The 26,315-nt window shown below is 42.8% G+C and overlaps 1 protein-coding gene across 4 annotated transcripts; it reads right to left on the bottom strand.

The window, feature by feature from the left end:
• Nucleotides 1–1,220: 1,220 nt before the first annotated feature.
• On the bottom strand, nt 1,221–25,755 carry atp1a3a (ATPase Na+/K+ transporting subunit alpha 3a). Of its 4 annotated transcripts, none has more exons than XM_037093070.1 (24): nt 25,615–25,755; nt 25,354–25,468; nt 13,445–13,558; nt 12,673–12,732; nt 12,276–12,479; nt 11,145–11,258; nt 10,712–10,846; nt 10,020–10,137; nt 9,384–9,472; nt 9,001–9,180; nt 7,427–7,625; nt 6,841–7,085; nt 6,506–6,698; nt 5,981–6,156; nt 5,577–5,713; nt 5,286–5,436; nt 5,015–5,183; nt 4,666–4,820; nt 4,105–4,228; nt 3,798–3,943; nt 3,498–3,628; nt 2,486–2,587; nt 2,200–2,291; nt 1,221–1,970 (listed from the first exon to the last, which is right to left on the bottom strand). In XM_037093070.1, the coding sequence occupies exons 2-24, from the start codon at nt 25,357–25,359 to the stop codon at nt 1,942–1,944; spliced, it is 3,069 nt and encodes a 1,022-aa protein (XP_036948965.1). In that variant the 5' UTR covers nt 25,360–25,468; nt 25,615–25,755; the 3' UTR covers nt 1,221–1,941. The 4 variants fall into 4 exon arrangements, with proteins under 4 accessions (XP_036948965.1, XP_036948966.1, XP_036948967.1 ...); XM_037093071.1 differs by having other exon boundaries at nt 25,714–25,752; XM_037093072.1 differs by having other exon boundaries at nt 25,718–25,740.
• Nucleotides 25,756–26,315: the final 560 nt, after the last annotated feature.

Below are 26,315 nucleotides of genomic sequence, written 5' to 3'. Positions count from 1 at the left end.
CTATTGCCTGCTCTTGTAATTGACTAAAATTGGAGAGATCTTCTGTAATTTTGTTCTGTTGAATCTTCGATGTCTGTAATTACCTTCCATTACTCCCATATTTCACCAAACACAGAAGTCAAGTGAGAATCAGCGTCTCTGTGATTTGCGGTTGTGCTTCCTTTCAAACATTTGTTTCCTGTTGTCAGACAACTGACAACACTAACACATGTAGATGGTGGTTAAAACAACTTCACATGATCTTATAAATGTGGCTGCTAAGGAGCAGATGCTTTGTTTCTGGAAACTTTTATGTTATGGGGCTTTCATTTTTAAATCTGATGAGGTCCGCTGGTGATAACGGTCCTGTGCCAGTAAAGCTTATGTCTGGACATGTGACATGTTAACTTTTCCTCTGGTATTATGAAACTTTTATTGTAGAAAACAGATGACTTGACACTGCTGCCATACATAAGAGTTGGTCACAGCATTTATTTCCATTTTCTGACAAAACTCCACACAAAAACAAACTCGAGACCAAGCTGAAAAAAGAGAGATCCTTCTCGTTTTATTTCATTTTCTCTTTTTTTTCTTTGTTTTTTTTGCTGCTGTTTCGCAAGTTAAGGTACAGTGCCTTATTCCGTGTTTCCACTGATTTAAATAATGAAATTGGAGAGAAATCTCTTTTTCCGAGGACACAGAAAGATTGTAATTCTTTTTTTTAACAGGGGTGAGGTCGGGTGGGGTTGAGGGGAGGGAGGGGAGGTTCGCGGACAGGTCGAGGGGGGCAGGTAGTGAGAGTAGGTGGAGGTTTTACGAGGACGCAGGGTTTTAGCACGGTGTTCACAAACAGACGAACAGTGGCAGATAGACAGGCAGGGTGAGGAGAGGGGGAGGCAGGTAGGGGAGGGGTGAGAGAGAGGAGAGAAGGGGGGAGGACAGTGTGCTTTGTCATGTCTGAATGAAAACAAGCAGCTCTCGGACCCACTTAAAAAAAGAAAAACTGAAAACTTTTACGAACAATTTTGTTTTTTAAAAAACACCCAGTCTTCTATTAGAAAACAACAACAACACAAGCAGAAAATAACACATCGGGAGGGGGAGGAGGAGGAGGAGGAGGGGGAGAGAGGGAGACAGAGGGGAAGGTAAAGGAGTCAGAGGAGGGAACCATTTTTTTCCACCCTGATGAGGGCATGAGTGAGTGACTGTGTAAGTTTTATGCTGAGATTGATTCTTTATTGAGGAGAAAGAGGAGGAGGAGGAGGAGGAGGAGGAGGAGGAGGAGGAGGAGGGGATGGCAGTAGAAGATTGGCAGTGAGTAAATAGAAAGAGAGAAAAAGAAGGGAAGGAGGGGAAGAAGTTGAAGTAGGGCAATGGCAGGAAATGGCAGTGATTAAAGAGCTGGATCTGGGTGGCTTTTCTCTGCAAAAACAAACAAAAAACCGACGCCACCCACGCGCTCAGATCGCCAGTTCGGAGTCTAGACGGGAGCTGCCATGTTGTTCTGCTTGGCAAAGGTGATCGCAGTGGAACAGTCAGGTTTTTGTCTTTTTTCTTGTCATTACATCCTTAATTCACGACTACACGGCGGTGTAGTTTGAGCACACGTATGAAGAGTGAAGTATTAAGCATCGGCACAACAGTGTTACTGGCAGACTAGTGCTGTAAAGACTTTGGATAGAAAAAAAAGGAGGACAGAGGGATGGAGAAGACGGGACAAACCCATCCTCTCCTCCTCTGTCGCTGGTCCTCTCGTCGTCTTGGCGTTTGATTTTGTTTCGTTTCTTTAGGGACGAGGATGGCAGTATGGAGAGAAGTAAACATCTTGCACAGTTTGAGTATGTGGAGAGGAGAGGAAGGATGGATGAAGGGCAGGGAGGAAAGAGGAAGAGAGAGGGAGACAGAGAAGGAGGGATGAGTTCGGGGGAGGACGGGGTGAGAAGGAAATGATGCTTTGATAATTTAATAGTATGTCTCTTTTTCCACCCAGCCTGCAGAGACAGAGAGGAGAGAGAAAGAGGGAAACAAGAAAAAGAAAACGAGACGTGTTATCGGTCAAACGATTTCATTTAGTGACTGACATCAGAGCAAAACAGGATTTAAAACTAAACAGTGGTGTGCTATAAAATACTGAATCTACTGTGCAGCTGAGACAGTACACGTGTACGTTGTGTGTGTGTGTGTGTGTGTGTGTGAGCGTGTATGTAAGTGTTATCGTACCTCCTGGGCTCCGGCGAAGGATGACTTTTCGAATCTCATCGTAAACAAAGATGAGGAAACTGTACGGGAACGCACAGAACCACCAACTGGGCCTGAGAGAGAACGGAGGGAATGATTGAGAGTGAGAACAGCTCGGCTCAAAACTGGGAAACAGTAATGAAGAACACACACATTCAGTACTAATTATCCTTCCTGATAGTAGCCATACAAATATTATTCGTTGCCCCAGAAATTAAACACGGAGGACTGCATATAAAGGTACTGCGACGATGCTGGTTTGACTCACTTGAGCGGGTACATCCGTAGTGCCACGTCCATGCCGGGGCAGTAGGACAGGAAGGCAGCCAGAGCTGTTTCCTCAAAGAGGCCAAAGATCAAAATCTTATTCCTGCCAGGGAGGAAATGCAGACAGAAGAGGGTTGGTTAGAGGAAACACCATCCATCCATCCATCCATTATCATCCGCTTACAGAGGAAACACCAAGGAAATTAACAGATACAAATAAAAGAGGACTGGATCATGAAGTGGCTTTACAGCCGATTTTCTGCAGGCAGAATTTGAGGACAGCTGAAGCAGCATCAGTATCTGAGTTTGTGTGTCTGGACTATAAATGTTGCCTGCAGGGCAGAGTGGCATCTAGTGGCAGCTGTGAGAAACTGCATCAACCCAAGTAATTTCTCGTTGCAGCCACACCTATTAACTCACCCTGTCCTTCAGAGAAAGAAGTGTAGTGGACCGTAATGGATTAAAGACGTATTCAAATCCTTCACCAACATAAAAGTACTAATACAACAATGTATACATTTTCCTTTAGAGGAAAGACAGAGCTGAGAATTGTATTGCTTCACTAAAATTGTCAGGAACACACAAGTAGAAGTCTTTCATTTAAAATCTTACCAAAGTAAAATAACAGAAGTATTAACAGCAAAACTTACTGATCACATCAGACTGAAAGTACTTTGTCAAACAGAAAATTACCTCTGAAATTAGGATCTACTGTATGTTGCATTATCACAACTTAGAGTACACACAAGGTGATGAACTGCACTTACTTTCTTTCCACCGTTTATATTCTATCTGCATATTTTCACAATGTTTAGTATGTATTTAAAGTGTTATCACATCAGTACAAACTGACTCAAGTTGTAGGAGAAACTGGATACTTTAGGCTGTAAGAATAATGAGAATACTACGCAATGTTTTTATGTCTTACAAAATAAGGACAGCTGATGTACGACATGTAAAACATTAACTAATGCCAACTTCAAATGAAGACACTGATATAAGTTGTGCTTTACCTCATGCCCTGCTGGAACACAGAGTTACGTCTGGTCTTACAGATGATGACATCCGCCCACTGCACCACCACAATACTGACGAAGAAGGCTGTGTGGCATGTGAATTCAACAATCTTGCGCTGCTCGTAGGTCTGTACAGAGAAAGATGAAGAAACAGGAACGCAATGCATGACTTGTGAATGAAGGTAATAGTGAATTAAATATTTTGTGTGAATGACCTGGTGTAATAACAGGACACACGGGGGGAGACGGAGAAATCAGGTTACTCAGAGTACTGAAACTGTGTCAGGTCGCTCGTACCCATTGCTGCCCGTAGCTGTCCTCCAGGTCGTTTGTGGAGCGATCGTCCCAGTTGAGCCGGATGCCGACGAGCACCGAAGGCAGAAAACCATTTTCAGCCATGATGACGAAATAGGCGAAGAACCCGCCAAGAGCTTGGATCATACCTGCAGACAAAGACAGAGAATTTAGTCACTCACTGATTAGAGTTATTGCACAAAGTAAAACCCAGTACACAGTTTTGTGGCTAGTGATTCAATAGTGATAAAATTCTACACGCTGTTTAAAATTCATACTGTTTGTTGAATAACGTCAACATGGCACCTACCGATCTGTCCGTAGGCGATGCTGATGAGTCTCTCGTTGACCAGTTTGTCCCTCAGTGGGTTCCTGGGCTGCCGCTTCATGATGTCGCTCTCTGCTGCTTCATAGGCGAGAGAGATGGCTGGTACCTGACAGAGGAGAGAGAAACAGAGACATTGTTGTCATGGTGATTTTACGTATCTGCAGCATGCTTTTTCTTCAGTGAAACCATTTATTTATGGGTATAATTTGCTTTGGTTCAATTCAACATGCTGCACTTTTCAAACATTAGCAGGTCTGGACTGATCTCACACTGCCACCTAGTGTTGTTTGTGTGAAAACAAGACAGGTGTACCAGGAAATAAATGTGATAAATACTGTGTCAACTGACAGGTGTTTTTATTCTCTGAAAAATACAGTTTAGACATTTTCACTGAACACATCCTTCCACTATTCCCTATAACATTTTTCTCCTGGCAGGATTCACAGTTGAGCTTTAGCTGACATTAAGCTTGTGGACGTGGGGCCAACGGTACAGCATGTGAGTCACTGTGCGGTTATGTGTGAATGTTCGTGTACTTCATACCATGTCAGTTCCCAGGTCGATGCAGAGGATGGTGATGGTGCCCAGAGGCAGTGGGATGTTGACCAAGATGAAGAACAGGAAGGGGGTGATCTCTGGGATGTTGCTGGTCAGAGTGTATGCAATGGACTTCTTCAGGTTGTCAAAGATCAGGCGGCCTGTTGGGATGAAGGTGGTGTATAAATAAATAAATACAGGATGCTGAACACGTTAAACTCCAATAAGGATGCTGAGTCTTGAATTCAGAAAACACACAAAGAGTACAAGATATAATGACTCTTTTCATTCAAACTTATCTTCTTCTTTCTTTTTCTCCCTTCTCCCACCTTCCACAATTTGATTTATCCCTCACCTTCCTCTACTCCTGTGACGATGGAGGCAAAGTTGTCATCCAGCAGGATCATGTCGGCGGCTTGTTTGGACACATCTGAGCCAGATATTCCCATGGCAACACCGATGTCAGCCTTCTTCAGGGCGGGAGAGTCGTTCACACCATCACCTGTCACAGCCACGATGGCGCCCTGACAGAAAAAAGAGGATACACACTTTATTCCTTACAGGCACTTGTTTGCATTTAACTGTGTAGATGTATATGAATGTGTGTTTATGTACTGTAGCTGTACCTGTCTCTGGCAGCCCTCTACAATAATAAGTTTCTGCTGTGGGGATGTTCTGGCGAACACAATCTCTGTGTGGTTCCTCAGAATGTCGTCCATCTGATCCTGACTGAGGTCTTTCAGATCTGTACCGTGGATCACACAGGCCTTGGCATCCCTAAACAACACGGATAAAACAAAACACTCTTGAAGACTTCTGAATACCAAATTATGAAAGCTACATGGAGCATCTGCTATGGTTAAAGTCTAACTTCTATCCTGCCGTGCTGTGACCTGTGAACGCATGTTCTGTCTCACCTGGGGTTGACCTGGCTGACGGGGATGTTGAGGCGTGCAGCGATGTCTTCCACTGTCTCGTTGCCCTCAGAGATGATGCCCACACCCTTAGCAATGGCCTTGGCTGTGATTGGATGGTCACCAGTCACCATAATAACCTGAAATATAGGACGAGGAAGATTATGAGGAGGTAAGAGGCGGATGAAAAGAAAAGAAGAGACGAAACAGGCAGGATAGGATGAGAAGATGAAGAATGAAAGGAAGTGGAGTGAGGATATTGAAGAAGAAAAGAGAAAAAGAAAATCATTCATACTATTCCTAAAACATTCCATACATTTTTTCTAAAAATATGCGTGACAGTCATACACAGCAGTCACATCCAGGTGGGTGCTATGATTTAAATGCCAGCTTTGAAAGGAGCCCACCTTGATGCCAGCGGAGCGGCATTTGCCCACAGCGTCGGGCACGGCAGCACGGGGAGGGTCAATCATAGACATGAGGCCTACGAAGCAAAGGTTGTCCGTCTGGAAGTTTACGTCATCTGTATCAAAGGCAAAACCTTTGGGATACTTCTCCTCTGACATGAAAAGGTGGCAGAAACCTGGAGGAAGAAGGGACGAAATAGAATGAATGAACTGTGCACACGATGCAGGATTCATCTCAGGATCAATTATTAGTTAAGTCATGAAAAACTTGGAAAAATTGCTTCTCTTGTCCAACAAACAGTCCAAAACCTAAAAACTCGATCACAAATGACAACAAAGGCAGCAAATCCTTACATTTAAGAAGAAAATGTTTATTTGCTTTATTTGCATATTTGCTTGAAAGATGACTGAGACAATTAAGGGATGATCAAAAAGATTATCAATCTTTTTTACGATTTACTGATCAATGTATCGATTCAATGTTCCAAATAAAGACCTTTAATTAAACTACACTGTTTTTCTTACCCAGTACTCTCTCTCCCAGTCCTCCCAGTTCCAGATAGGCGTTCTGGAAAGCCTCTTTCATCTCATCGTCCATGGGCTGCTCCTTGCCCTGCACCATGATGGTGGAGCAGCGCTCCAGGATCCTCTCTGGGGCTCCCTTCATCACCAGCAGGTAGCGGTTGTCACTTTCATCTTCACCTTCGTGAATTGAAAGCTAATGGGAACATATTTTAATGTCAGTATTAGAATAATTCAAGAGCATGGAGTGTTTTTGCATGTTTTGCCCCATCTACTACAAATCTGTATAGATCATATGCATTATTTGTTAGCTGCATGAATAAGTAAAGGGGACACACCTGGTACTTGTTGGTGGAGTTGAAGGGGATCTCGGCCACCTTCTTGTTCTTTTCCCTCATGGCTTTGACGGAGCCACAGGACAGCTCAATACACTTAAGCAGGGCGGACTCAGAGGCGTCCCCGGCGACGTCACGCTTCAGGATGGGCAAAGACTCCTGACCAGCCTTGAACACAGCACGGTTGCAGAGAGCAGCGATGCGTGCCAAAGACACCCATGTTGTGGAGCTTTTGTCGAAGGAAGAACCTGGAGGATGATCAAAAGCACAGTTATGTCCAGGTGTCGCATTCATTAGATCCCTCACAGTCCCACCTAAACTAAACTCATGGATCCTGCTGCTTGCCAAAATTTGTACTTTCTGTTCTGGAAACTGTCAAGATGCATTTTAAGGAATAAACTTAAAATACCAGCCTGAAAACATCCCATAAGATTTTATAGTCTGTGGTTTTAAATCAACATTAACTGTAACTGAACAGGAATTCCAACAGAATGTACCACAGACAACCTATGTTCACACTAAAGTAAATCATTTGAAGGCTCTTTTGATGCATTCAGACAGGAGAGAGAGAGAGAGGGAAAAATCTCACCAGACTGGTCCTCGGTGGTGTCGGCCTCATGGATCTGGTTGTCGAACCACATGTGGGCGACGGTCATCCTGTTCTGGGTCAGGGTGCCTGTCTTGTCAGAGCAGATGGTGGAGGTCGAGCCCAGCGTTTCCACAGCCTCCAAGTTCTTTACCAGGCAGTTCTTACGAGCCATTCGCTTAGCAGTCAGTGTCAGACACACCTGAGAGCCAGGAGGGACAAAAACAAAGAAGGAAAACGGAGGAAGAACATAGCAGCAACGAGAGAAGGAAAGTGCAGAGGAAAGGATTCGTTGATGAAGGAGAGAATAAAAACAAAAAGGAGAAAGAGAAAAACATTAGTGCCTGTATGATAAACTATTTAACATTAACAGGTGAAGATCTCCAGGTGTTAAACTAACTTTTGCCAATGAGCAGACATGTCAGTGCCATGCTGTACCTGAAACAATTAACCACACCCACAGACCAACCCGCCCCGACACCTGGAGATGTTTCTCCTGCTCACCAACATGTCTCTCTGCAGCAAAATGCACTAAAATCAAAACCTTGAAGAAATAAAAACACAGCCAAACAGCAATGGAGAGAAAATGATGCGTGAACGAGTGAAGCAATGAAGCAGAGCAGCGGTGCATTATGTCATCATGCCAACTATGGCAAGACCCATGGGCCAAACAGAACGAGCAAAGGCCAAGCAGAGGAGGCCGAATTCAATTCTTAGCCTAATATCATTACATTAGCTAGCCGTTGTCATTGCAGACAGCACCGCGACTGGCCTGGAGGAGAGAGAGAGACATACAAAGAGGATGATGGAGAGAGAGAGAGAGAGAGAGAGAAAGGGACACACTAACACAAGTGGAGCTGCCTGGGAGAAAGAAGAGAGAAATGGAAAGAGATATACAAACAGTGACAATACACCACCGTCACCACAGAAAACATACTGACATATAGAGAATGTTAACGAGATGCGCACAGACATACAGCAGCTACGTCACAACAAGACACTGAAAAACACAAGAACAGAGACACAGGAAGCAACAAGACACCAACAGCTACAACACTGTGCACACAATCAGACATGGGTGAAACTACAAACTGCTGGAGAGACTGATTTAATGTTAGCACTACCTGTAGCATATTCAGTAATGCAACATTATTATCTTAATCACTAAATCTACATTACAGTGTCTTCAATACAAGTTCCTTTGGCAGTACTTCATCTTACTACAAAAAAAAGCTAATGTCATTGTGAATAAAAAAATAACTTAACTTCTTAGATTCTTCTAATATAGGAAATATAAAGAAATATTGTTTGACCCAAGTCTGCGTAAAACAATGAGGAAGAAACAAAACACACAAGGACTGTAAGAAGAAACACACAAGAACAACAACTCGAAAAGAAGGAACCATCCAACTGGACAACAACCTTGTAAACACACACACTCACTAGAAATACTAACATTCTTGTCCCTGTCACAGATTAAAAAACACAAATCAAACAATAAATAAACCTACCTTTTCCCCAACTAATAATCTCACACCCACACACATACACAGCATCTCATTTCTCTGCCTACTCACCGTGACCGTGGCCAGCAGTCCCTCTGGCACGTTGGCGACAATGATACCGATGAGGAAGATGACGGCCTCCAGCCAGCTGTAACCCAGGATGATGGACAGGATGAAGAAGGTCACGCCGAGGAAGACGGCCACGCCTGTGATGATGTGGATGAAGTGCTCGATCTCCTTAGCGATGGGTGTCTGAAGAGCAGAAGAAGCTGATGCTGATTCTCACTAGAAGGCTTGATGAAGCTAAGAAACTATGACTCTTTACTGAAGTCTGACCACATTAAATCATTTTTGTCTAGCAGCTGACTCAGAATGATCACAAAATAAAGTAATCATCTTCATAAACTGTGGTTTCTATGCTTTCACTAAAAGTATGTAAATAAAGAATATGACACCTTGCCGGTCTCCAGGCCTGAGGTCAGAGTGGCGATGCGGCCCATCACTGTACGATCACCAGTGCACACAACGATGCCACGAGCCGTTCCTGAGGAAAGAGAGGAGAGGACGCAGGTTCTATAAAATCATACATTTCTTTATCAGCTGCAGAAAAAAATGAATAAAGAGAAGAACACATGTAGGCTGAGAGAGATAACAAATAGATGGACGAACTAGACAGATGAATGATGCCTGGAAGAGTAATGCAGAACTTAATGCAATGTAACAACGTGTCCACATAGGGGCGCCATACATTATTATTATTTTTTATCTCTTCTACGACTGTGAGGGGCACAGTGGGAGTTCCACAGCCAACCAGTAACATGACAAACTGAACTGGAACAGAGCAGGTATGAGGTGAAACGGGGTCATGATGACGTCAGGCCTACAGAGACCACTCACGTGTAGCGTCTCTGTTTACAGGTCTATCTGACCACTGATCCAGAACAACAAACATACGCATGCGTCCGTATGAATGAACACAGACACACATATAAAAAATGTTTATACAAGATGGAGGGTGGGTGACGGCGTGTGATTTGCACAACTGACAAGCGATGAAGATGACTGTGACGGTGACGTGATGGTGATCTTACCCTCGACACAGTTGGTGGAGAAGAAGGCGATGTTACGGGTTTCCAGGGGGTTGTCATGGGTACAGTCAGGTGACCTGGTCTGGGGCTCTGATTCACCGGTCAGAGATGAGTTGTCAACCTGGACAGAGAGGGAGAAAAACATTTGGTGAGCGCGAGAGAGAGGCAGAGAGAGACAACGAGCAACGAGCTTTGATGCTCTTTGTTAATGCCTGGTGTACTGTGCCTACCTGCTGAGCAGAGGTTTGTGTGACATTTCATTTTATATCTGTATAGATATGAGGTTCAGATAAGTTGTCTGCACCATTTGGAGAAAACAGGACTTGGAAAGCAATCAGGTAAATAGTTTCCAAAGCTGTATGAATTTTAAATGATGGCTTATAGTGAAGGTGCTGTGAATATTCAATGGATAAATCAACACATCAGGTGGATTTAAAACAGGGTCGGCAGGATCTGACTGCTCATGTTACAATCATATTTTCCACTTTTACGTAAACCCTTACTGGCTTCTATGGTGAAGCAGTTTTACAGTTGGCCACTGAAAATGAGAGACCTCAAAGGTGACAAGCTTACACGCATTAAAATATATTACTTCAAATCAAATTACTACTAAGGCTTCACTCAAGGGCAGCATTACAGAATGAGTTGTTTTTCTCTCTCTGGTTTGTATTTGCGCATCTGTGCCAGTAGCGCACCTTGCAGCCGTGGGAGGAGATGATGCGGAGGTCAGCAGGGATCCTGTCTCCTCCCTTCACCTCCACCAGGTCTCCTGCCACCACCTGCTCAGCATTGATCTGCATCTTCTCTCCCTCACGGATCACCAGGGCTTGCTGAAAGAGAGAGGGAGAGAGAGGGAGAGAGGGAGAGAGGGAGAGAGGGAGAGAGGGGTGCTTAATGCAATAAAGAACACAAAGTGTCTGTAAATTATTAAAATATTCACAGAGAGGTTAGAGAAGAGGTGAAAAAGCACATCAGTCTAAAAGCCAAAGCAATTGAAAGCTACATCACAGACTGGGGAAATAAGCAATAACGATTTTTTAAACTAAATTAACATTTAGTAGGTAGGTGACAACTATCACAAAGAAATCACATCACAATATCCTGGTTAAACTATGGAGTGTCCAGTACCTGAGGGACCATGTTCTTAAAGGACTCCATGATCTTGGAGCTCTTGGCTTCCTGGAAGTAGGAGAAGCAGCCGGTGATGATGACGACAGCTGACAGCACGATACCCAGATACAACTGCAACGAGAGGGAAGAGAGAAAGACTAGATTTAATGCAACTTATTTGATTGACTGCACCTTTATCTAAAAATGTATCACAAGGCAGGTAAGAATAGACCAGTGGAGAGACAGACAGAGAGACTAACTTGAAAAATCATCAATCAGACATTCCGACATCAAATTGAACTTTTGAGGAGTTCAAGAGGTAAAGAGGCTATTTCTGGGAGGTACAGCTTCTGTTTCTACAAATAACACACATGGTTTTTCAGCCTATCATTTAATTTTTTCCTCTTGTGGCTGACAGCAGCATATGGGTTGATGTGGACCCTGTCACACAGAGGCTGCCTGCTGTGTTTGTGGTTTTATGACTATGACAGCTTGTCTAGCGTCTCATGTTTTAATAATTCACAGTTAAAAGGTCAAACTCTTCACACATGCCAGTCCCATCTATGTCCTGCACCATCTGCCCGAAATGCAACCAGCTATCAGGGTGTGAATTCATATTTTGGGTGTGTGATACAGTCTTGGTCGCTCATGCTGACTTGTCGCTGAGTTAGTTTCACCCTGAATCCTCCCCCGTGGTCTAAGCCAAGTATTTTGTCCTTTCATGCAGTGTGTCATCGCCGTTTAGCCTCAGTGCTCGGCTCAGCGCTGCGCTCTGACCCAGCATCAAACAGTGCTGACCCATGAACGCTGTATTCTTACCCTGCCAGGAGTCACACGCTCCCTGTGGCGTGCCTAAAATGGGTGTCAACAGGACGGTGTCTGTCACACTAAAGATGGGTCGGCTGGCGTGATTCGGACAAACAGCTGACACATTTTTTATCACTGATGCAGCTACGTCCCTAAGGACTAATGACTCAGCAAAACGCTGTCTGAGTGATCTGCTGGTGGAGAGGGAGCACACACACACAAACACACACTCATCGCTCTCTATTCTCGCTTCCTCCAGTGATTTTTTTTAACATCTGGCTTTTCTCAGGTAGTACTCAAACTGAGATGGTCGGAGAACTCATCCCATCATCCTCCACTTACGTTATCCCCAGCGGGCTCGTCCTCTGTGGCAGCCTGGATGGCGTAGGCCAGAAAGCAGAGGATGGCACCGATCCACAGCAGGATGGAGAATCCACCAAACAGCTGGCGGCAGAACTTGACCCACTCTGGAGTGGTGGGGGGTGGAGTCAGGGCGTTGGGGCCGTCCCTGGCCAGGTACTCTGCTGCCTTGGCATTGGTCAAACCCTGAAGGGGAAAGAGGGAAGGAAGGTGGAAGATGGGTTAAAGAAAAGATGGATGAGTAGAGGTAATCAAGGAGGAAGAAAGAGTAGAAGGACGGAGGGTGGACAGAGAGAAAAATGAGGATAGAGAAAGAGTTAGAACAACAATATCAGGTTGAACTGATTGGTTAATTTCCGATCTGAAATGATTAATTTACCTGGACAATATCAGTGCTGTATTTCCGGCAAACCTCCTCAACAGACATTTTGTGTTCCGTCTACGATGAATCAAAACAGAAAGTAAAAGTTACCATATCAATAAAAAACCTGGCATTTAATGACAACCTAACAGAATGAATAATGTTCCAAAGAATATGAATTTTAGGGCAAATATGCTGTGGTCATGTTAGGAGGTAGTTTGTTAAACTGAATCTTACACCTGAATACAAAGTAGGAAATACTTTTACAAAAACAACTGATTTCGTGTTTCTATTCCACAAAAGTTCCTCAGGGAAGTTCAGTTATTATTTTCAAGATTTCTAAATACTCTTTGGGAATCAAAGTGTGTATCTGACCCAGCCCATGTAGTTTCAAAACAAGGGATATCCTGAGGGTCTGGCTTCCTGCCTCACACTGGAGCAAATCCTCCCACAACAGGATTAAATTGCTCTGGTATATTACCTCAGACCAGCTGCTACGGGATACCAACTCTCTGTTATCTCCTTTCCAAACAGGGAAATTAGATTACAGTTGGATCGTAGCTCTTTGAATGCTGGAGTGTGGCCAGCATACACTATCTATGAACTCATCGCTACTCAGCTGACACTTCAAGGCTTTTGCTATGCCTCACTGATTGAGCTTTGTTTTGAAATGAGATTTTGCGGGTGCTTGTGTGCCACCAATCTTGTCCTCCACGTAGGTGAACAGACCTACAGTTTTCATGACAAACACAGTGAGGTCAGAGGAAGTATTAAGCAGCAGTGTACTTACTATTGGAACTTCCTTCTTCAGGTCATCCAGATCCTTGCCTCCCTTTTTCTTGGGTGACTCCTTCTCATCCTTGTCCTGCGTGGTGGCCACGCGGTAGCTGTCCGACCGTCCATACTGTAACACAGAAAGACGAGACCACTGAGTTCAGTCCTGTCATATTACTATAACATCAGTTATATTTCTTTCTTTACAGCTAGCTGACTCTTATCCTTATTCTCACTGCAATACAACACATTGCTCACGACTAACGCTGACATTTGCATAATTGAGTATGCATAACTATCACTTAGGATATGACATATTGAACCAAGTACTGACAACAGCGCATCTTCTCATTCTGTTATTATCACTGGCAGGCTACTACGCAAGACAAATGGAAAATATGATGCAAAAACGATGAGAGGATGCATTAAACTCACTGCAGGGACACACCTTTTTTGTCCTGGATGCAATTTGTGAAAAACAAAAAGGTGTTTAAATCAGCACGAGGACAGCTAGTTAGCTTTTAGCCGTTAGCAGGCAGGCAGAGTCCCGCAGCGTGTTGAGTTAAAGGAACAGCTAACAAACAGCAGCGCTGAGAGTTTCTGTTCAGTGGAACATGAAGCATTCAACAAGACGTTTATAATAAATAAATAGACTGAACTACATCAGTTGAGGACAGTGTAAAAGTTTGGATGCTAACATTTTTAAGTAAGTACCATAGCTGGTATAGTGAGAAGAACAACATTCTGATTATAGGAAATGTTTTTGAACTATGGTGAATAAAGTTTAGCGCTGTGACAAGACACCTTCAATTAATGCAAACTTCAGTGGACGCTCTATTAAATGTGATCACTATCTGAAAGAGAGTGCACAAAGTCTAAGCAATGTCAGCCAAATGAAGCCTTGACTGTCCTACTTGTAGTACCTAAAACCTTCTACTTAGGTTAACCACTGATTAATAACACAAATGATATTCCAACTTTAGATGTCACGCTGATGTGAGAAGGGGAACTCGACACTTCCTGATTAGATCTGGCATCATTAGAGCACAGGCCTGTCTCAAGAGCTCCATTTAAACAGCAATTTACACCATCGCCGGTTAGACTGCTGTCGTTCAGACTACAGACACTGTAGGCTGCTGCTGTGTCTGAGAGGAGGAGGAAAAGTGAAAGATCCAGGGAACAAGATGGGCCAGAAGGTAGCCAGAAAAAAAGAAATCTGACACTAACTGTAACGTGTGTCATGGGATATTCGGTGTCCTACATTGAAAAATGAATAAAGGTGACACTGCGAAGCCTGGAGTATCTAGAAATATCACATCAAATACATAAATGTAGAACTGATGGGTGACTTGACACATGAGGATGAAGCTAACTGGCTCAAAAGAACCCATTACCCTATAAATAATGCTATGTTACGTCTTCAAGTACTCATGTCGTTGTGTTTGTGTGTACAGTAGCCTTTGCTTGCTCACACACTCCTGGGGGATTAGTATGTTTTTATCAAATCACCCTGTTACCCAGCATGCAGCGTCCACAATGAACATCCTCAGGGTTTTCTAGTAAAGCATTAACATGTCAGCCAGCTGCTCGGCTGACACAGAAACAGGAACGTGGCAGGCTCTGTACATTTCTATGTGTCAATCTGATTTAAATCTGCAAATCCTGTGGACATTCATGTTGTTTTGAATTTAATATTTGTCGCATAGGGCTTTATGAACCACTGAACATTTTCCACTGTGGTTACATTGAGGCCCATCACTGTTCTTTACCAACTGAAGGGGTTTATCAAGTGCTCTGTCTGGATAAGTGCACCGAATTTCATGATATTCTGTAACTTTGCTGAACTAAGGGAAACGCTTTGCAAGTATATTAGAAGTAGCAGTAGAGGAATCAAAGTCGTTGTCAAAGCTGTTTCACAGTAAATGGGTTTAGACTACACATAGGAAAATGAATAAAGTAAAGTTTGTGTTCTCAAATGAATGAAGTGCTGGGGAAAATCTAAGTTACTAATTTAAATATCACTATTTATCAGTGTGACTAAACACAAACTCAGCTAACATTTTCAAACAGCCAAATGTGTGACTTCTTTCTACCAGACATGTACTTGACTTAACATGTTGATGTGCACTTCCATCCAACCTTAATACAAATGAGAGAAGATGTACTGTGATTAAAAACATATTGACATTCATATTCTGTGTAATCCCGCATGATGAAAGAGGAGAGCAGACTTATTTTAGGAAAGCTCTTATGTGGATGAGTCTAAGCTGAGAGGTTTCACACTGATTTGATGGCTGTTTTATGCTGTCTACTGTCTGGATTTTCCCCTCACTGGCTGTTAAGCTAGCAGGATGATGAGTTAATGAAAGCCACCCAGAGGAACTACTTGTTTTGCTACCCGTTACCTCTTTACCTCTCTCTGTGTGCATTAATACTTTAAAGCGTGGGCACATTCTTTGCAATAATTCATTTGGGTTTTTGCTTGAAATTAACCCTCATCTGAGTGTGCATTTTCTTTTTCATTATGTATTATGGGTGTCACGAGTTTTAAGGTCCCAGGATGATCTAAACGCTGCGTCACGCTTAAGAAAAGTGCCTTGTGCCTTGTCACATTACCAATTTAACCAGGACGAGTAAAATCTATTTGGCAATAGAGTTGTTTTGGTTATCAATTGCTAAGACTAAAGGGAATTCCTGCCAGAACATCACCAACACTAGTGCTACAGACCAACAGGGCCAGTTTGTGCTGGCTCCTGACCAGCAGACCTCTCCGGACAGGAGGGTTAGATCCTGCAGATGGTATTTTGTGACAAATGCATGTTTTCATGTGGAAACTCTAAGATAATGTTACTGACGACCCAGTGTACAGAGTTGTGTAAATAAGTAAGAATGAGAAAATATAACTCAGAGAGAAAATATCAATTAACATACTAAGGAAAAATTTTGAAGGGATTTGTACATTCTGCTGGTTGTGTGTGAAAACCTGCCACGTTTTGCAAATGTTTCTTTGTCTTTTTTAACAAATGGCGGCTTAACCGCAGTGAACCGAGCTAAACATGCAATAGTCTGGCTGAGCGGGAGTGTGGGCTTTTGGGGGGGGCGGGGGTGAAAAGTGCACCGCTGTAAAGGAAAAGGCTGCACTGGATTTGTAATGCAAGACAGAACGAGAGCATCATTGTGAAAAAGAATGGAAGGGAACAAAACTAATTTTATCACTATTACCTTTCCATAATCGTTTGAAGCCAAAATTCTGTTTTTAAAAAAAAAAAAACAATAAAAAAAATAAAAATGCACTTATCGCAGAGCCCACGTCTGCTCTTCAGCTTCCCTCAGAGACTGATACTTCTGTCCTCTCTGTGCAGCTGTGCATGCTCACATTTTCTGCTTGATTGCAAACATAAGCATTTTTCCACGCCTGTGTGTTTCTGTGTATCTGTGAATCTGCATGAACTGTATGTTTATGTCTGTGTGTGTGTGTTGCCATCTGTCAGGAGGTGCAGTGTCCCCCAGGCAGTCGTGTCCAGCAGGCCATCAGATTACTGCTGTTTACTACACTGGCAGATTAACCCAGTGAACAACTATAATCCCTCTCCGTCACTCTCCCACTTTCTCCCCCGCCCCACCCTCTTTTCAATCCCAGCCTCTCATTCATCCTTACTCATTCACTTAACTTCAATGTTGTTTCTCTGGCACAAATGCACTGAGTAGATTTAAATGTATTTAAATCAACACAAAGGTAATGATCCAGTCAAGGAAAATGATCAGGCACACAATCACCCCTTCCCTTCTGAAACTTCTGCTCCCATCTTGTAATGAAACATAGCTGGTTTTCTGTCAGAGCTCACTTTGTAGAAAAGAGCCAAAAGAGGAATAATTCTTTCAGGTGAATCAAGAACTGGATGTTTGTATCCTGTATGAATTTGACCCTGGGAAACACCCTACACAGAACATCACTAATGCGTATGAGTACAACAAGGACAGCGTGACTAAGCATGAAAGAAGGAATTATTAATACACGTGTTTCAAGTGTTCAAGTTCCTTTAATGTCTAAATTTACCCAAATGAGTCATTAGCTGCAAACTATCAGTCTGATTTCTCTTTTAAAACTCCAACACTTGAGATGAAAAGTAGATAAGAAAGCTTTCAGGTGTAATATGACTTTAATTTGAAGGATTTTGAGTAAACACCTCAGAGTGTTCCTGTACTACAGAGCAATTACCAATTAAAAACAGTGAAGCTGCACATTAAAACGTGCAAATCTTAAAGATGTGCACTGCTCTGACATGAGGAGCGTTCACTTCTGCAGACATTTGCTACTTCACTTCCTCCTCTGCCCTCACACTTGTGTGCACAGATCCATTCAGGATGATGGCTGCAGAGGCGACAAGGCCGACTACTCAGGCACGTAAACAGATCCTTCAGTGCTGCACGATCTTCAAATGTATGAACTCACAGAGGCACTAGAAAGAATCCTCCTACATCTGAACTGTACAACGGCAAACACAGTTAACACCCACATCATATTATTACAGTTAGACTTTTTTTTGTTTCTTCTTTTTCAGTGATGGAAACTAGAAGCAAGCCAGATGGAAGTATTTTGTCAGAGCAATTCATTGTTCTGTTGGTTGTCTTGAAAAAGTCAGTTATATGCTCAAAAAGGGCACAAGTAACACTCACACATAAATATCTTAAAACTCCACTAAAGAATTTTGAATTATAATTATCGAGGGTTAAATACTATTTCAAGGACATGACTGAACCAATCCAGAGCAAGAAAATTGTCAAAATCTCTGGATGCTACACTCTCAGGTCAGGATACGACATGTTGTTTCACTGGATCGGTCGTTTACACTTTTCCATTCATTGAATTACATAAAATATTAGGTCCAATATGCAAAACACTGACGTATTATTGTTTTCAGTTTCATTCATGATTAAAAAAGAATTAACACAGAGGATATTTTCCTGCTTATCCGACCAACATTGCGCAAGTACATGCAACCTGTCCTCTGTCTAGTTACGGGCTGTGAAACCTGATGAGCACCTTCCAGATGTTGTGTGCTGAGCTACAGGGCAGATGAACATTTGGAGTCTGCTCTGTCGGCTGTTATTCTGCATCGAGTCTGACCAGCGGCGCAGAGCACCACAGGTCTGAGCAAAGATGGATAAGCCATTTTGTAATCTGCTGAAATCACTGGTCAAATCTAAGACATCAAACACGAACATATTTCTGTGCATCCTGGTTTGACAAATAATGATTTGAAAATGAACTACAATAATTTTTATGTTAATCATTAAGGAAACAGATTGTCTCATTTCAAAGTCAAAGTTATTGTGTGAAATGAGCTGTAATCAGAAAAAGGGGCATCAATTATGAAGATCAGTATCTCTGAGACAGATTGCCTAATTAATTTCTTTGATTTAAATTCAGTTTATTATATTCTATCAGTCATTTTACAAGGCAGCGGCACACTGTGGTATTTTTGTGTGTTTCCCGTGCTCATATCTACCCATATGATTATTCTAAAACCAAGTAAATGTAAACTCTGACAGCGACTCCATACTGTAAGACCTTGGTGAAATATCCGTCAGCTGACAGTGAATCATCTGGTATTCAGCCATGCTCAGCGTGTGGTATTTAGCCTATTTTTCAACTAAATCTCATGACGTTCCAGTGAGCAAAAAGTCACAATTTTAGCTCAGATTCTTTGTATGGAAGATCTTGCCACCACCTCCGGGGCAGTTAAGTGGCTCTGGTGGTGCCACAGTGGATCATCGTTGCCACACACCATAAAAGAAATTGATTATCATACAGATCAGTGGACTGACCGACCTAGAAAATACTGACAGACTGAGTAGTGCACACACACGCACACACTTACACACTAAGGGGTCCTACATTATCTATCCCTCCCTTTACCCTCCCACTTTGTTTACATTCTCCTCCCTCCAGGCTGCCCATCTGTTTCACTGCTCTCCTTTACGCTCATCTACTCATCTGCACCAAGGTTTGATCGAGACGAGACCGTCTGAGCCACACTTATGATGCAGACTGTGTGGGCTGTGTTTCAACTTATGCAGATATAAGCCACAGTGGAATAATACATCAGTCTTATCTGTTTTTGACTCTGTAAAATATGTGAACAGTGACACTAATGATCGTGTGCTGTTGCCCACCATTTAACGGCTACATTCTGCAGTTCAGCACGTCAGAGCGACAGAAAATGGCAGTTGTTGACAGAATCAGATTGACGGTGTGTACTTCAACTGGGTTGATAGATGAGGGATGTGAGGTTTCCTAGCAACATCCAATCCACCGGGCCATCTAAATAATTGAAGTCAGCTGTGGGGGAGGGAATTGAGGGGGGTATTGGAATTTTTTTTAATGATGCACTCAGTGTGAAGGTGTGTTATGTAATACGGCTGTACTCTTCAGTGTGCTGTGTATTCTCACTCTATCATCCTCCCTGTCATTTCTATGTAGTGCTGTTACAGGAGGCATGGAAAACTACTTGTTACCCTTGAAACCAAAGTCACCCTGCAGACAGGAAGTGATGTCAAAATGACCTCATCGCGCATTCCTGGAAAAGCACGATGAACTAGAGCAAGAGTAAACCTAATCAATGGCATTGGGAAAACCTGTGGATCCACACTGTTTCACACACACTCTCACAAATGGAAACCATTAAGGCCAGGAGGTTGAGAGTTAGTAATGATGAAATATCGAAAAACTGAATGATGTAATGGAGTCCATGACCAAGAGAAGATAATAGGGAGTAACTTCCATTAGAGATGTGATAGTGAACCATTCAAACTACAGTAGAATGACTGTTGAGTAGCTGTGTAGGCTAAGTGGACTTGACTCTGTAAAACCACAGTGTTAGTATGCCATTCATATAAAGCTTAGCTTCACATCAGTCCCATCCTGGAATCACAAAGCAATAAGATTACTATGCATGCACCTGCTTTGTTCATGCATGCATAGATTTGAATGTTATATTAATGCATTCATATCACTTTAAATTTCCTCTGCGCTTGAAAACTGCATGTAATTTTCCAAAGCTGGATATTTTAGCACTCGAGCAATAAAGGCAGTCTGATTCACGTGTGCATGGAATTTTTATGATATTTCATATTTTTCTGAGTCATATACTGACAACGATGGTTAGCCACACTGTTCGCCAAATATCTTTTTACTAATTGTTGTGCTCAAACTAAACTAAAATAGACAATGACATGTGATTATAGATGAATCTGTAAGTCATACAAAATCAGCTTGCACTGATGCAGTGACAGGAGAGTATTAGAAGTCGTACAGGCAAAGGCAGTACATGCCGTAAAAAGACTTGCGTGAGTTCTTTCAGGAATAGCAGAGTGCATTGAGTGAGAGAACAGGTAAGTGTTGATGATCGGGAGACTTCGGAGACAGAGGTTAGAAGTGAGGTGGTCTAGTGGCAGTAAATGTATGTTGCAGGTTACAGCTTGCCCATGAATAAACTCTGCTCTTCAATCTTTGATTCAAACTTTTCAATTCCCAAAAAGATCTAATGTTAAAATTACAACTTTCATTATCCATGTTTCCATCCATGCTATCGCTATCCATGCTATGATGGTGATCTTGCTAGAGAGACAATATGGTTGCCATTTATTACGTCCAACTAACCGCATCTGCTTTTTTTTGTTTGAAAAAGAACATTAACCTCCAAAAAGGAAGTAAGACTGGCTAACCTCAGCCCAAAGGAGCATTGCCGGGCTTTGAAGCCAGTTTGATCCAGAGGCAAAACTGTATGCCAAACTAAGGACTACACCAGTGATTAGCAGCTCGTCCGGAGGAAGTCTGCAGTGCACAACACGGAAGCTATGCAGAAGATCGAACTAGAACTAGAAGAGCTTCATGTGCCACTAAGCACCTTTCATAGGAATGAACAGGGCTCTACCTCCAATGCTGTATCCAGAAAACGCTTATTAGATTCATAGGCTAAAGAGGGGCTTTAAGGTGCTCTGGTGATTCAGTGTTTTAATCTTTACAGTGTTATGCCACAGGCCATTTGCTCTCTTATGAATTTTCTGAAGTCACTAGGCAGTAGGAGATGCTTATCTACAAGTCTCCAGAGCTCAATTATCAACTGGCCAGTCATTATGTACAGACTTGCTCGTAGTGCGAACTAGTACCAATCAGGACTACACTGATATTAAAGCAACTCTCAAATATCAGAACTGAGATGTTTTTTAAAATCAACTGTAGAATCTGCGCCTCACTGTGCATTTAAGTACGTGTCTGGTGGAGCAGCATGGCCGCCTGCTGAGCCCTGTTAATCAGCACAAGTGTCAAGTGAATTCTAAACACTTCACTCAGAACTTTGCTCTGAGCTCCATAAGAGTAGTTAACATTTTGCATATGACTTCTATTCTGATTACAATATATAAGACAATAATGTTAATGTTGAATATGTTGTGATATTGTCGCACCAAGCACAGACACAAAGACGTTTCAATAGATCCTGATAGGCTGTGTGAAATCCTTTGGCTCAGCTTTGGCATTTGGGTAAAACCCTCAATATCCACAAATACAGGATGTAACATTTTGCCTTGACACTAAAACTAAGTTGTCCTTGCTGGCATTTCACTGGCATGCTGTGACGTTATTTCCTCCACCTTCCAACTCCTGCTGCCCCCTGGCAATAGGATTGCATATCAGTGATCTCAAATATCTGCAGCTGGACAATACGAAAACAGAAACAATCCAACCCTATTCTTGACATTACAGTCAATCCAGAGTGATTTTATTGAAAATTATGAGTATCTTCGGTCAAAAACAGATTTCTCTATCCTAGGAGGAAACAGCTAAGAACTACCATCATTACTGAACTGCACATTCAATTTTCATTATTCACTGAATAAAATGAAAGCCAAATTATCCCAACGCTGGTGCTCATTAGTTCACCACACGAAACATGCACAGCATAAACTAATAATCCAGTAAACCAACATCTGGTTCAACTAATGTTAACAATTAAAATGTAACATTTACAGTTTGAATGAATAATGCATCTAGTAAGATGTGATTTCTTCTTTTCACCACACTGTTCCATGAGTGATTCTGTGCACAGGATTTAATGAGCTGCAGTAAAAGCAATTATAATCAGGACTGAAACTGAGACGATACAATGAAGAGATCGTATCGCTGTCATGTGTGGATTTAGGCACCATGAATGAGAGTAGATGTAGTCATAAAAGCGTTGCCTGCCTATTACACACACAGAACCACACAACACATCAATCCATCCTTCACACTGATTGGTTCTTCTCCTGAGACTTCTGCACCAAGTGCATTATGGGACATCAGCAGAAGCATCCATCCTTGTGTATCTCCTTTTCTACTTCTGTATCTCCGTGTTCATCTCTTCATTCTTCACCTCCATCTCCTCCGTGTCGTCACTGCACATGAGCAGCATGTCTTCCTGCATTCCTCCACCTGTCACACTTCTCAAGGTGACTCTCCACAAAGGCTCTCTCTCAGCTTCTCTTTACCTCCATCATTCAGTGTCAATCACAGTATCATGGTTAGTTTTCCTCTAAACAGGATCCCCCCTGTGAGGCTGACCTTCACTACATCTCTGCCCTCATCCTCTCACCCACAAACCCGATCGTTGCCCCGTGCGACATCAGCCCCAATCTATTGATTGGCTCAGATCAAGTGGCCCAAGTTGCCTTGTCATCTGAATCTCCCTGAGGTCTCCCCTATCTGCTCTGCCCTCACTCCACCCCTCTCCATGGCAAATCACAGCCTGAACATGGGAGTTTCCACCCCCCGAACACACACACACCACTCGCCTCCTCTCTTGGCGTCAGAGTTGTGAGTGGGTTCCCCTCCGGCGATCTAGTGCACATTATCACAAACTGTGACAGAGCGGCACAATTTCCACGACTTGGCCTGAATGCTCTCTCGTCCCAACCCCCCAAACCGGATGTAGATCAGAGGAGAAACCACTGCCCATCAGCAGTGATGGACCATGACACCATGGGCACTGAGGAAATGTAACTATTGTGAATGCTTACATGGTTTAAAAGGCTCCAACTCACAACTAAACTTGATGAATGCTGTAAGTGAGAATGCAGCTTGCTGCAGAAGCAATGGTCAAGGTTTTAATACCTCACTGCTCAGTGGAGACTCTGGATAAAGCCAGACAATAATAATACTACAGGGATGTAAGATGGATTTTTCAGTCGGAATGACATCATGGTGCCTAAATTTAGGGACTAGAACAGGATGTCCTTCATAACGTAACAAATCAGGGAGTTTTAGTGAGGCTGCTGGGGTAAAATGAGACGCTGGAGATGTTGGCTGTGGCTACACTTGTGGAGAGCACCTCCTTTGGGACGTATTCACAGACATTTATGGGGTGGAGGGTGAGTTAACCAACACTGAGGAACCATTTTGACGCACTTGTCTGTGCCCGTTTAGTACCCAGACCTGAGCTGCTTTTACACCCAGACCAAGCACCAGCACAGCAAGACGACGCACAAAAGCATTATGTAATGTTTGAATGAAAATGCACCAAATGGTTGGAAGAAAAGCAGGAGACAAAAAAAAAATAAAAATCATAGCCGTCATGGTTTTGATTCCCAGCCCCCACTCTCAGTGAATCATTGGTTTGCCTCCTTTTGCAGGCTCATATTCTCAGGGATATTATGAATTCCCTGCTGAAAACACACTGAAAAAACACACAAGTCCTCCAAATGCTTTGGATCTTTAGGAGTGACTGCAGTCAGATTCGGAGGAGTGACATGATACTCCGCAGTCAGGGCTGCGGTTTTCACCAACAGGTTACATATCACCGTGCGTAATTGCGCGTTTCACTTGCACATCACTCGCAAAACGATCTCATTTCAGACCGGGCTCGTCCGTGTCATCATGCAGTCTGACTAATCGTGTAGTTAAAGAGCTGTGAATTTCCTCAATCGTCTGCGGCGGGATCCAGCGGCTGCACGCTGCCAGATGTTCCCTCGGAGTAATCTCGCTTTTTTTTTTTTTTTTTGGAAACGGTGAATGAAGCAGCGCGTCTTTTCCGCCACTCCTCATCCAGTGCACGTCAAAACCTCGACAATCGCTCATTTCTAGGTTAAAATAATGACGCCGATCGACACAGTGGGCCCATTATCTGTCTGCTCGTTACGTTACTTTGCGTTACTGTGCCAAAACACATCAGAAAATATACGAATTATCGATGATGGGTGATCAGGAAGCAAACGGTGTGGATGCCAATTGACAATTAATCACATTTCACAGGTGGGGGATATATGATCGATAAGCTTCATCGTGATGTTCATGAAAGGGATGAAAGCAAAAGTATTGTGCTTATTTATTTATTTATTTATTTTGGAGTGAGAGCTGAAAATAAGATCCAGTTACTGAGGATCGTTACTGTAACGCGTAACCACCCTGTTCCGGTTCTGGCCGAGTCTGGACGGATTGTCTCACAAATCTGTCGCATATTTCTCAAGAAAATTCACCGAGTTCTGGCATATAATAAAAAAAAACAACTAATATTATCAGTTGTTAATCTAATTCGCAACCCGTCGATTTGATGTGATACCTGGCGCTTTATAGCAATCAAAACGAGAACAATTAAGACTCATTTCACGACGATAAATGCGTGTTTTAGCCGCTTGTCACGTTCAGACACAGCTGGTTCCGACCCATCACACACACACACACACACACACACACACACACACACACACACACCCCACCGAGTCCAATGTCATCCTAACATCACGCCTGAGCTCTTCAACCTGTTCCTGAACGGACACACTGACCGCCACCACATCCAGCCTGGACCAGCTAGCTTAACTTTAACACAGCCGACATTTTATCCTTTAGCTAACGTTAGACGTGTACCACAGAAGATTTGCCTCTCTTACCCCCATTTTGGCGCAGTCAGTCGGGTCTCCTCACAAGATGAACCGCTTTCAGGCTCGACTCAACCAGAATAGCTGACTTTAAGGCGGGGAGGCGGGGCAGAGAACGGCCGCTTGTCTGATAAAGAGAAGAAGAAGAAAAAAAAATGTCTCCCTTCAGTTGACAGCTAGTGCTCTACTAACAAGAAATGACTAAAACATCTGTATTTCTAAAAAGAGGAACAGGGATGAAGTAACCTGACAAGATAAAGTTTAATTACACACTTCGACAGAGCTTCACCCCGTTAAGATGAAACTCAGACGGGCTTATTTCTTTTGGACACAAAGTGTAGAAACGATGCGCGGCCGTTGGTCGGAACTCACCAACCTTCTCCCTGAACGATGCCGGTGGAATGTAGTCCCGCGGAGCAGGCTTCTTCTTCGGATGCTGTCTCCCTCCGCGGCTGTGCTCAGGCGGCCGCAGCGCTCAGGGTTCCCTGGTTGTCACTCCGCGGGTGAAACGAGACCAAACGACTGTTGCTCCGTTTATACATTAAAGGACATAGTTTTTTAATTATTATTATTATTATTATTATTATTTTTTTTTAAATGTTTGACATTACTCATTGTATCAGCTTTAAGGTGATGAATACTGTTTGTAAACACAGGTGGTTTATATCATTTTTCATGTTGTTGTAGAGGAAAACTATTAATGAGTATGGTGACAGGTATTTATTAAGTTGAATCAGTGATATAATAATAAAATAAGGAATGTATTAAGCTTTATATGGTCCAGCTATCCTGCGTTGGAACAAAAAGCCTATTTACTGTAATTTCTCTTGTGGTATTTAGAATTAACACAACTTTATTTTTTACGAAATGGCTCCATATGGTTTGTCTGGCATAACTCAAGTGTCTGGAAGCTTCAATACCCCAAATTAATTTGTAAAAGACGTTATTTGCAACCTCCATGGTCGAGCTTGTGT

The sequence above is a fragment of the Acanthopagrus latus genome, chromosome 3 (assembly GCF_904848185.1).
Source record: "Acanthopagrus latus isolate v.2019 chromosome 3, fAcaLat1.1, whole genome shotgun sequence".
NCBI lineage: Eukaryota > Metazoa > Chordata > Actinopteri > Spariformes > Sparidae > Acanthopagrus > Acanthopagrus latus.
The sequence above is the reverse complement of the archived record's forward strand: the minus strand, read 5'-3'. Positions and strand labels throughout refer to the sequence as shown.